Source organism: Lytechinus pictus, chromosome 11 (genome assembly GCF_037042905.1).
Source record: "Lytechinus pictus isolate F3 Inbred chromosome 11, Lp3.0, whole genome shotgun sequence".
NCBI lineage: Eukaryota > Metazoa > Echinodermata > Echinoidea > Temnopleuroida > Toxopneustidae > Lytechinus > Lytechinus pictus.
The window spans coordinates 23428497-23441063 of NC_087255.1; the positions used below are offsets into that span (position 1 = coordinate 23428497).

The 12567-nt window shown below is 34.5% G+C and overlaps 1 protein-coding gene across 1 annotated transcript in view; it reads right to left on the bottom strand.

Moving 5' to 3' along the window:
• The window catches only part of LOC129271041 (F-BAR domain only protein 2-like), a 79585-nt gene that overhangs the window by 16860 nt on the left and 50158 nt on the right, over nucleotides 1-12567 (bottom strand). The window contains exons 17-18 of the mRNA XM_054908390.2: nucleotides 6133-6249; nucleotides 2496-2549 (exon numbers count right to left, since the gene is read on the bottom strand). Of these exons, the coding sequence (XP_054764365.2) occupies nucleotides 2496-2549; nucleotides 6133-6249 (171 nt within the window). The remainder of the gene's footprint in view (nucleotides 1-2495; nucleotides 2550-6132; nucleotides 6250-12567) is intronic.

Here is a 12567-nt window from a genome sequence, read left to right on the forward strand (position 1 = left end):
GTATATTTTGTGAATGAATAACAGTTGGGTATTAAGGCTCTATGTGTCTTGTGAAAGTGTATGTATCCATATTTGTATCCATTAATACAATAACAAGCCTGTCAATATCATAACACTCCTAATATTTTGATTGTAGGTGCAGTGGTACTGTTGCTCCAGAAAACATTTTGCATTCTTAAACAGAAAATAAAAACTTGTACTCAAAGGCTGCTTGATCTTGTGAAAATAAAACAAAAATTTAGATTCAAATAACAAATTGACTTTATATAATGAAACTTAAAATCCTCACACATACACATCTGGCTAAAAGTAAGAAGTGGTACATAATTTATGTGTTCAGATTACTAGATGATGAAAAATCTAAAAAAGATTAAACAGAAGCAAAAATAGTACAGAGTAACAAAATTGATCAATTCACGGCACACTACATTATACATCGCATACGCAAAAAGGAACACTAAATTATACATTGCATATGCAAAGAGCTATACAAAGCAGTAACAGAAATAGTATTGTGCTGTTCTGTTGGGAACTCCATCAAACCAGAATTGCATTTATAATGATGTCATTTAAATTTCTGTTGCGCTATACACTTCTTCTTTTTAGACACAATGATTCTAAACACACCTTTTTGAGAAAGTATCCAACTGTATTTTGAACTAAATGCATATCAAAAGCCAGATTTTTGGCCTAAAACCAGGAACACGAGCACTCGGAGACTCACTTGATACAGCATTGTTTACCCCCCTTTTTTTAACTGTCTTCACCTACATGTATTAATCTACCTGAATATGATACATGCAATAAACCATTGAAAATATTGAAATACACTATATAATTGATACTCAAAGCTAATAACTGAAAAATATCATCCCTGCCAGTAATATATATTTATGTGTACCTGTACTATTAAATGATTGCAAATTTATATGAAAATCAATGAACTGGCTTGCAACACAGAACCAAATAGAGGGGAAAAACTCATATTATTAAATATAATAAGAAGGAACCAAAACCGTAAGTCCTGAAACAATGATATGATAAAGAAATTGTAACAAGGAATCTAAGATAATCAATGCAACTTCTGTAGTGGCAAAAACATACATATTTCATTTTCTTGATTAATCTCACTATCATCAGACCATGATAGTGAATTGACTTTAATATCAATGATAAAGAGATTGAGATTTCTTTTAAAAATTAATCAAGAATGTTGAATTGATTTATTACTGAAGGGGATGTTTCTGCTTAGTAAATAAATATCTCAATATAACTTGGGGCACTTTTTCAGTCCAGAGAATAATTTTCCTAGTATCCTATCAAATTTGCTATGCACTATTTCAATGCATGATGCAATTGTGTAAATGAACAAAAAATTTCTTTAAAAATTCAATTATACAATCTTGTAATATATTTTTTCCTCTTTATTAATCTTAAAACCAACTTACATGTCAAATCACAGCAGATTCCTCATAATGATTTATTGACTTATTTTCTGATTCAAATAAAAATCAGATTAGATGTTTCAAACTGGCATTCAATTAAATAAACGATTAATTTCAAATCTCAATTCAGCTAAACATAAATGATCTATAGTGAGATTGTTTATAAGATGTGTATCTTATAAACAAACAATAAGACCAAAAACTTAAAATTTATTACAACATTTCTACTAAATTTAGTATATTATTTTTTATTTTTTATTTTTTAAAGGGTATTTCTTCTTACAATTTCCTTTTCGTTCTCTTTTGTTTTGTTTCCTTTTTCTTTATCTCTGTTTTCTCCTTTATCATATCTTCTCCTCTTCCTGTTCTTCATTTCTCCTTTTATCTCACAATTATTCTAAATCTATTGTTATTTTATTCGTATGAACTTGTGTAATATTTGATCCAGCCATTGGTGTAAGAAATAAAATAAATGAAACACAAGTACCATTATAATAATAATCGGAAGAAAAAATAAAGAGCGGATATGTTGAAATGTTAGTCAGCTCCTTTGCATGATACAGTACATTCAACCTAAATATGCAAGGCCCACTGAGTACCAATGCAAAATATATAGAGAGAAGGATAACGTTGATCAAGATCAATGGAACACTATATGAAATCATAATCACTACAGGATACTGCAGACAGTCCATGATACAGTACAGTGATTTTCCGTTCCAAAAATGGTCTTTTCTATATTTCTGAAAACCGGTCATTCCATTTCAAACTTGATAAAAAATGGAAATACAAATTATTTTGCCATAGAAAATACATACAGGGCAAAAGCATGATTTCCATTTGCAAAGGTCACTTCAATGAATTTTCCTATGGAAAATAAAATATCAACATGGATATTACATTTTGTATCACTGGTAAACGGAAAAACATGTAAATAGTCCCAAGCAATATAGGAAGTATAATGAAACCGCGCAACATGCATCCATCTACAAATAAGATTATTGTGAGTATATAGAATCAAACTACACGTAATTACACAGTGTTCCTTACTTGACGTGTGCGATCGCGGCCGAGGTACGATATCGCGAGAATATCTGAAAATGCCTTATGAGAAATAAGAACAATTGCACACAGGTTCAGACAGGCATAAAACATGACAATATCAATCTGCATTCATTTGAATACAAATATTGTAATGCTGAAAATGATTGCTATCTACAAGTGAATAGGAAGGACATTCTTCTGTGCATGACATTTTCTGCAAATAGGCTTATTTTAAGATCATTGACTAAAAAGAAGAAGGAAGAGAAGAAGAGGAAGAGGAGAAGAGGAAGAAGAAGAAGGAGAAGAAGAAGAAGAAGAAGAAAGAAAGAAGAAGAAGAAGAAGAAGAAGAAAAAGAAGAAGAAAAAGAAGAAGAAAAAAGAAAAAGAGAAGAAGATGAGGAAGAGGAGAAGAGGAGAAAAAGAAGAAGGCACGAGAAGAGGAAAGGGGGAGGATATGATGATAGTAGACAATAGATTTTGCATACAATCAAAATAAATCTTACAAGGACATTTTCATCATGCACTCTTAATACACAATAGAATCAGACATAACTGCTTCAGTTTTATACCATGAAAGAATTACAAGTACATATTAATCAAATAATAGAAATGTTCTCAAATTAATAAATGTCTTGTTTTCACACTACAAGGATGACTGATGCACTTTGCAGCTTTTAAAACTTCAAAAGTCAATATAGTGAATAGTAATACAACACAATTTATTACTGCAAGGGACACAGGTACCAAAACATGAAATGAAATTGCAAACATGTTAAATGGAATATATAGCACTGTGAAAAAGAAAAGAAGTCGATTGATTAGTGTGATTTGCTTTAAGAAAATAAATTGACAACATCTTGAAAATATACAAAAGAAGATACACACACAAAACAATCGCAATTAATATCAATTTCCATTATCATAACACAAAAAAAATTATGGGAAAACAATTCAAAGTCAACAAGCAACATATCTTAGAAACTAAGCAGCTACTTATATAGGATGACATCAAAGACTGTTCTTTACACAAAAAAGACTATGATTTTTTTTCTCATAATATATTTTTACACACACATACACTCACAAAAAACAATCTTACAGATGCACGATTTACAAACTGTTCACACAATATCGAAGTTAATGATACAAAACTTGGAATGTGGATTCTCTTTTTCCAGCACCATCTACATGTAACTATCTAATCCACAGTGTGGCAGGAAGTACATGATGGACAATGAATGTTAGAATTCAGATAATTAGAAATAAACAAGTGGAACGCCTCTGGCAGTCTCGCCTGCATTACGCAATTTAATATAGCAGCAGTGCTAACTTTGAAAACTACTATAAAATAATCATTCACAAAAACACCATTCATATGGTCAAATACACCCATGTCCACATTTCATTCACTCTATCCATAAACTTTCAAAGTTATGATGGCAATTCAACAATTACCCCAACATGGCCTAAGTTTATTGACCTTAACTGACCTTTGACCTTGGTTTTGTGACCTGAAACTCACAGGGGATGTTTAGTGATACTTGATTACTCTTATATCCCAAGTTTTATGAAATAGATCCATAAACTTCAGAGTTAGGATGGTAATTCAACAAATACCCCCAACTTGGCCAAAGTTCATTGACCCTAAATGACCTTTGACCTTGGCCATGTGACCTGAAACTCAGGCAGGATGTTCACTAATACTTGATTAACCTTATGTCCAAGTTTCATGAACTAGGTCCATAAATTTTCTAAGTTATGATGTCATTTCAAAAACTTAACCTTCGGTTAAGATTTTGAAAATAATTTTCCCAACATGGTCTAAGTTCATTGACCCTAAATGACCTTTGACCTTAGTCATGTGACCTGAAACTCAAGCAGGATGTTCAGTAATACTTGATTAACCTTATGTCCAAGTTTCATGAACTAGGACCATATACTTTCTAAGTTATGATGTCATTTCAAAAACTTAACCTTAGGTTAAGATTTGATGTTGACGCCGCCGCCGTCGGAAAAGCGGCGCCTATAGTCTCGCTCTGCTATGCAGGCGAGACAAAAACGATATAATGAAAAGTGATTTCAAACAGAAATAATGTTGGAAAGATTTTGTTTAAAAATCTACGATAAATTTCTATGATTATTCAGTTTTATCCCAGTTTTTGGAGAGAAAAGCTTTATTTTAGCCTGAAATGACTCTAGAGGCATTAGGGGCAGGGTGACCAGATTTGGAGAGTGGAAATACGGGACATTTTGAGGTAAGATCAGTGGCGTAATGAGCCAAACATATTCATAGGGCTATATATGGCGTACAAGGAAAACATTTCTTAAAAAGCTGGGAGCGAACAAAAAAATTAATGTTTTTAATTCAATTATCAAATTTTGTGATAAATTTTGGCATATTATAAAAAACCAATATCATAAATCACCTTCGTTCTTTTTTATTCCCACTATGCATATGAGAAAAAAAATGAAATGTTTGAACATTCTCACATAAATGTGTTCAAAACCGTGAAATACGGGACTGTCCCTTGAGATCCAGGATGTCTGGTCACCCTGGTTAGGGGTGCTGCAAAATGGTTATCGATTTAATATAATACAATAAATTGGCAGATTAATCAAAATGGGTGAAGCAGCTTGCACAGAAAATGAAACAATCATTATCAACCATGCTACATGAATTTTGATTAAATAGTGATTCTGTGATGAAACTATTATAAGACAGATGGATGCATACAGCTATGCATGGCAGTCATCTAACCTAGCTTCAAGACAGAAAATTTTGTTTTTCTGTAAATAGATTTTGATTCTGAGTGAGATGAACACCAGAATATAATTAATCCGTCTCCTTCAATATTCATTTTTGACAGGAACAGGGATAGTTTTTACATTGCAGACTCAATACAATATGTTTTTTTTTTTAAATCATGAAGTGTAATTATGCTGTCTTGAAATCAGGCTAGTATTAAGACTATTAGTCATGCATTGTGAGTTATGAACTAGATTCGGTGCAGCAATATAAAGTAGTCTCTGATCAACTCTGCGATCCTAAGATCATTTATTAACTCTAAAAGGAGGAAAAAGTCATCATCTCAAATAGCAGATATGATAAAGTGACGTGATCTTTTTGGGTGTAAACATTAACTCAACATAGGATGCATGGAAGACAATCATATAACTTTGAATTACATTTTTTATATGAATTATTGCGAAGATAACCCATGAATCAAAATTTGCCCCTTCCCGAAATGAAAGAAAAGGAGACTATTCTTTAACTCAAAGCCCTATAAAGACTTCTTCAGATAGAGGGAAAAAGAAAGAATCTTTGTAAGTAGACTCACTATATATTTTTATCACTATTAATCACACCTGACCAAACGGCCTGAATGCATTTCTCCACATCTGCTATTGTTGAGTGCCAAAAAAGAGACAAATCATGATTTTCTAAATCATTTCAGTATAAAATAAACACATTTCAGTAAAATATCTTATTTGTGAAGACATGAGATAATTTTCTCAAAAGTAAACACGGCTCTTTCCTCATTCTTTACGTTGTGACTACCCAAGGGATTGAGCAGTGATATTAATGACTCCCTATATTGCTGCACCAAACACACCACACTGTTATGATTGGATGTTTTCTTACATGCCGAGTGAGGGCGGGCTGTATCTTTGCCCGAGGAGGCGACCGGAGTCTGCGGGCTGGGACTCGTGAAGGAGTCTCCGCCGAAACTGCTGCTGAAAAGGTCAGGACTCAAGGCGCCTGATGTTGGGGAGGGGGGGGGGGGGTTAAAGGTTAGAGGTCAAAGATCAAACATGCATTAGTAAACCTTCAAACTTCAAATATATCCAGGCAAGTTTTAAGGAACAAATGTCTGCCCTCTATGAGTGATGCCATTACCACTGCATACCAACACATGGTCACACAGAGAAACTTTTGGCTGGGGGGGGGGGCAGCACGTATATAATTTTTCAAAAAAAACCTCAAATTAGAATTGAAGGATTTCTTGCATACTTTTGGTGAATTTTGTGAAAATTTGCTGTAAAAAAATGTTAAGTTTTCAAAATTTCTGGGGGCAACTCCCCCCCCCCCCTGCATACGCCATGTATCAACACATCCTCTTCCAACATGTATATACATGTATATATCACAATTTTGACCAGAAGTTCCTTGTAATATTGTCAAAACATTTTTGGGGACTTCGAAAACAAAAATTTACAAATGGCTTATAAATATGGAAGGATAACTCTTCTTCTACCTAAAGTAGATTTAAGTCTTGGAGAGGCGGGACATAGTGATAATGGCATCATCACCTATACTTGAGGATCCATTGATTGATAAATCAAAAGCAATGTGTTAGGGGATGAAAGGGTTAATTTGCATCAAAATCATACACTGCAAATCATCCATCTGAAATCGCACAATGAGTAATGTATTTTCAATGAAAGAAAAAAAAATGTAAAAAAAAATAAAAATTTGATCATGTCTACCCACCCCTTACCCTATCAATCCACCCCAAAAACTTACCTATACAGCATCAAATAGCATCTACATGCATTTTGGAAGTTATACAGAGTGTCCCACAAAAAAGGAAACCCGTTTTCAGAGATAGATTTCACAATTATTGAATATTTTTCTTACTATAAATTTGATACTATGGCAAGAGTGGAATCTCATCTCGAATTTGAAACCAACAGCAAAGCTAATCGTTCACGCATGGCAAATTACAAACAATAAATATTGAGGCATATCAGAAACAATTTGCGCAGGAACTGACGTGTGAATCTGAATCCACTCTCATTTCAGGGATCAGTGAGAGAATCTTAAAAAAGAATACAAAAGAAATGCCAATCGTCGAATAAGCATGGTCGTCACATCTCGAACCAATTCTGCGCAACCTGGTTTTGACATTAAAATTTCAAACTCGTCTTGCTCATTAATGCGTGAAGTGTTCGTCTTATGTTAGGTACCAAAATAGAGAGGACTAGTTGAATTATATGATTATGTAAATGAAATATCATAATTTATTTGCATTTGAAGAAAAAAAACATGGGAATCCCGTTTTTTCTTTTTTCTGGGACCTACTGTATGCTTTTCTGTATGCTGTATGCACTGTGTGCTTTTCAATAGTAAAATCCCTACCAGTAAACATTGCAGAACATCACAAGAGTCCTTCTACTCTCCTATCTATAGTGCTCATTTCAAATAGGATAACGATCATAGAGAAATTAAACAGGTTTTTGATTTGTTTTTGAATAATAATACCAAACTAAATAAACGGATGTTAATAGAGAGTATTCCAAATACTTGGCTAGTGAATGTATGCATAATCAACCTATAACTTTCACTGCACCAAAAAAAGAAGAAAAACATGGAAATTTCTATCCATATGGCTTCTCCAATGATCCAGGCCTGTACATACTTCTTCTTCAAATATTTGAAGTAGTGGAAAAATACTACACAGATGCTATGTGACCCTCTAATGGGCATGGTCGTCAGCATAATATAATCAAATATGATAGCACATAACTTAACTTAATAAGACATTCACATAAGAGCATTTTCCTTTTTTTCAAAATGCCTTGCAACAACACTTCAGAAAAGACACTGCCATAAAACACCTTGAGGACAATCACATACGTTCACCAACGCACTATAACTTCAGACTGCAACACACAGAGAAATATATATCATTTTTACTCACAACTCAATTCTGGTGTACATTTAGATGAGAATGTGTTGACCCTATTGTCTCAATTACCGATGTTCCACTCACTCCGTTTCTTAACGACATGTCTTGGTTTTTAATTCCTGTCAGCTTCAAGCTCACTAATTTATACACTATATACATGTCCATGAGTGCATGCGACGAGTCAAACCTATTCTTGCATCCAGCTGAAGTCAGATATATTTTTTACTATACGGAGAAGCGTGAAGTGGTTATTATGAAAGCGCTTAAATCATATTTGATGGAGACTGGAGTGTTGTAAATCTTTAACCAGTACGAATACCCCAAGCCTTTGGTGCAAATTATTTCTATGCCACAGAAATTATCCTTGCACAGAAAACAGTAAAGAGGGACTCTTACTAGAATAGCACTTATTGCTCTTGAATATAAGACATGTACAGTATGTTCAACCTTGGATGAAATTCTATACCTTTTGCCAACACGAGTAAAATGTCTAACAAAGGCGTTATTTATCATAAAATTTGCCTGCTGACTCCACTTTTTCCATTTCATCCTACCTTGGTGCACTATGACTGTAATCTATTCAAGGCATTTTCATACACAGTCGTCACATAAATCCCATATCTCACGGTACAACAGCAAACATTTGTAATATCAACATGTCTTTAATGGGAAAAGTGCAATTAACAATTTCTTCTAAACTATAAATTACACTTTCAAACGTTATTTCTAATACTTTTTCATAACTCATCAAGCACATGTACTTCTTTATGCCATTATTTTTTCTATTTAATAATAGCCAAACCTGAAATAACACGGGTATGGGAGGAAAGATATTTATTCCATGTACAAGCCTTGAGGCAGAACTAATTTTATGTAAGACTTTGGCCCATTAGTTAATATTATCCCAGACTTGCTTCCGTTGCATGGTGATAATCCTCTTAATGAGTTTTTATTTACTCCTCCCCTTTCTCGCCTTCCTCATTAGCTCTCCTTCTTGCCATCTCTCACCTTCATCGTTACTTTCAGGGATGCCACATAGCATCACAACATGAAAGCCTGAAAATCATCTCAAATGAGCGATTTTCTACATGATAAATGTCTTTTTAAAGTCTGAAAATGATTTGCTTGGGCCGGATTTCAGATTTTAGCCGAGAAAATACAAGGAATCCTACCTTCTCTCTCTCTCTCTCTTTCTGTCATCGTTTACCTTTATAAATCACCGCTACTCATTATATTTCAGGGTTGACCTTTTCCTCATTCTCTCCATGCTTCCCCTTCTCTCTTCCTCTCTCATTTATACCGTGTTTACACTTAATCGGCATTTGGTTCTGAACCAAATGCCGATGCAGAATCGGCATTTGGATTGCGTTTACACGTTGTTACAGCTCGCGGTTCAGAACCGCGAGCCGATGCAAAAACCTGAAATGATACGCATACCAACAATATACGTCATAATAAAGACAACGCTGGATCAGTGCGCTTACAATTACGTCACAATGGTAAAGTAATTGAAATGCGCACAAATTGCCGGTGCAGAATCGGCTTTCTGTTTACACGTAGTAAAAAAGCCGATTCTGCATCGGCTCGCGGTTCAGAACCTACTACTTTGGTGGTGCAAATTGCCGGTTCTGAACCGCGAGCCGATTCAAGTTGCTCGCGTTTACACGCTGTGAAAAAGCCGATGCTGAATCGGCTCGCGGTTCTGAACCGCGAGCCGATTCAAATGCCGATTAAGTGTAAACACGGTATTAATCTCTCTCTGTATCCCATCTCATCAATCTCCCTCTCTTCCTTTCATCATCTCTCCTTTTACCCCCTCTCTCTCTCTCTCTCTGCATTTCTCCATTTAATTCCCTTCTGTCTTTCTCTCTCTCTTTCTTTCACTCCCAACTTCCTACCCCCCCTCATTCAACTTGTAGTCTCTCCCCTCCTTTCTCTCACCCCTCTCTTTCTCTCATAATCTCAAGTGTTTGTACCTGCTTGTACCTGTCAGCAGAAATGTGTAGCAAGATTAATCACTCCGCATAATGGGCTCAGTGACATTGTTAATCTCATTCTCTCCTTTTAATTTAACAGCATCATAAATCAAACCAATCCAACTAGCATGCATATCTAGCTTAATTATAACAATCTTACCCTAAGGATCGAAACAAAAATAATAATTGTTTTTTATTTATTTTATTTCATTTCATTTTATTTATTTATTATTATTATTTTTTTTTTTTTTGGGGGGGGGGGGAATATAACTTAACATCTACCTAAGATCTTTGTTTTTAAATAAAATTTTATATCTACTTTAGACCTTTCTTTTTTAGAAGATGATTGCAGACCTCACATGGTTTTTCCTAAGAGTTTGCTTACTTCATATCTTCATGAGATTAATTCATTTGTCAATTATTATATAGCTTACAATCCATAACTCTACTATATTAGTTTTCTATCTAAATTTGACCAATAAATAAACAAAGCTTGCACAACAAAAAACATACATTTTTTCAGAGGACTGTATCTCCCTCCCTCCCTCTTACCAAAAAATATGTCCATAAACAATCTACCTATCTATCCATCCATCCATCCATCTATCCATCCATCTATGAAGCTATTTATTTATTCATCTATTTCACCTATCTATCTACATGTACTGTATATATCTATCTACCTCTCTCTCTCCCTTGTATACCTGCTTTCTTCTCAATCTCTTCCAATACAAACACCCTCACAAACCGTCATACACCCCACCATCAACAAACCCCACCCCCACATCTCTTCCCTAATCACAGTCACAGCCCAGCTAAGCCCATTAAGCCATCTTCTTCCAACTATCTCCAATGAGCTCTGTCAAGCTTTCCACTCTCCTCCATGACTGACTGAAGGACAAACATCTACATCATGACCAGCTTCATTGCTCGTATGTCATTAATATCATGTACATGTAGTGCAGCAATATTAAAGGTGCTAATATGATGTTGTAGGATAGAATATACCATCAGCTTCTCGCGAGATGGGACTTACGGGTAATATCGTCGGCTTCCTGCAAGAAGGGACTTAGCGCGCATGTGTGCAAAAGGTACATTTTCAAGAAAACGCAAATTACGTTTTGACCTTATTTTTGTGCTTTTAGCAGCTAGTGCATTGTTTTCCGTCCTAATTCTCAAACTTTCTGAAAAGCAAGATATTTCTTCATTGATAGTTTGTGATTTTATTAAAAACACTCTAAACGCTTTCTAATCTTAACCCTACACCCAGTTCCTGGAGAAAAGACGCTCGCGCGAATGCACAATCCAGAACCCGGAGAAAGGCCGCTAGCGCGAATTGGTCTATGCACGTAAGCACGTTGAACAAAGAATTTTCTTTTTTCCAGGAACGAAATGCGCGATTCAGTTCCCAGTGAAAGGACGCATCAATGTGCGTAAAGCACGTTGGAATGTTTTTGCTTATTACATCATGACATCACATTTAGGTTTGAGAATGGTACCTGAAGAAAGTTCATGACATGCTTTTTCCATTTCAGCAATAAAAAAAAAGATTTTTGAAAAAGATGTCGATAAGTCCCTTCTTGCAGGTAGCCGAAGATATATACAATCATTTATTTGATTTTTTTTTCATTCGCTGGTATTTTTAGTTTTATTTGAGATTTTAGGATAGCCTATGAGATACTTTTTCAATATTTGAAATAATAAAGAAATAATCATTAGCAGGAAATTAAAGGGAATGCCGCTGTGAGATTAAGTTGATTTTCGTCAATGCTCAAAATGAGAGTAATACATTATTGAAAGTTTGACAAAAATCTTCCTTATGATACGCTCCAATGCTCGTATGCCATTAATATTATGTAGGTACACCATAGCAATATTAAAGACGCTAATATAATATTGGAGGGTAGAATATACAATATTTGAGCATGTATGTTGTTCATGGGAAGTCCAACCCCAGGTCAAACTTAGTATAAAGCATAAAACTTTGAGAAAATGTTATTGAAAGGTTTTTAAAATTTTCACTGATTTCAAAGTCTTTCCATCTTAACATTACAGGTCTATTCCACAGGTGACACAACATTTTCTCTGGCGACATTTGCTCCGTTCTTAATATCTCAAAAGGTATAGGGTTAGAGCTAGGATTGTAATAGAGTTTTTGGTTCAGAATAATGTAAAGATTAGGATTGGGGTTTATTTAGTTCTGGAAGTTAGGTTTTATGTTTGGCCTAACATGAAGATTTTCCATCGGAGCAACTGTCATGAAACCATTCCACAAAAGTAGGAGTTTCAACAAAGAAGAAAATTAAGAAAAGGAATAAGAATCAAATTATCAACTAATGGCAGGCACCAAGATGTTAAGGTAATTCAACTTGTAATGTACATGCATTTCAAACCAAATACATGTAGTTGATT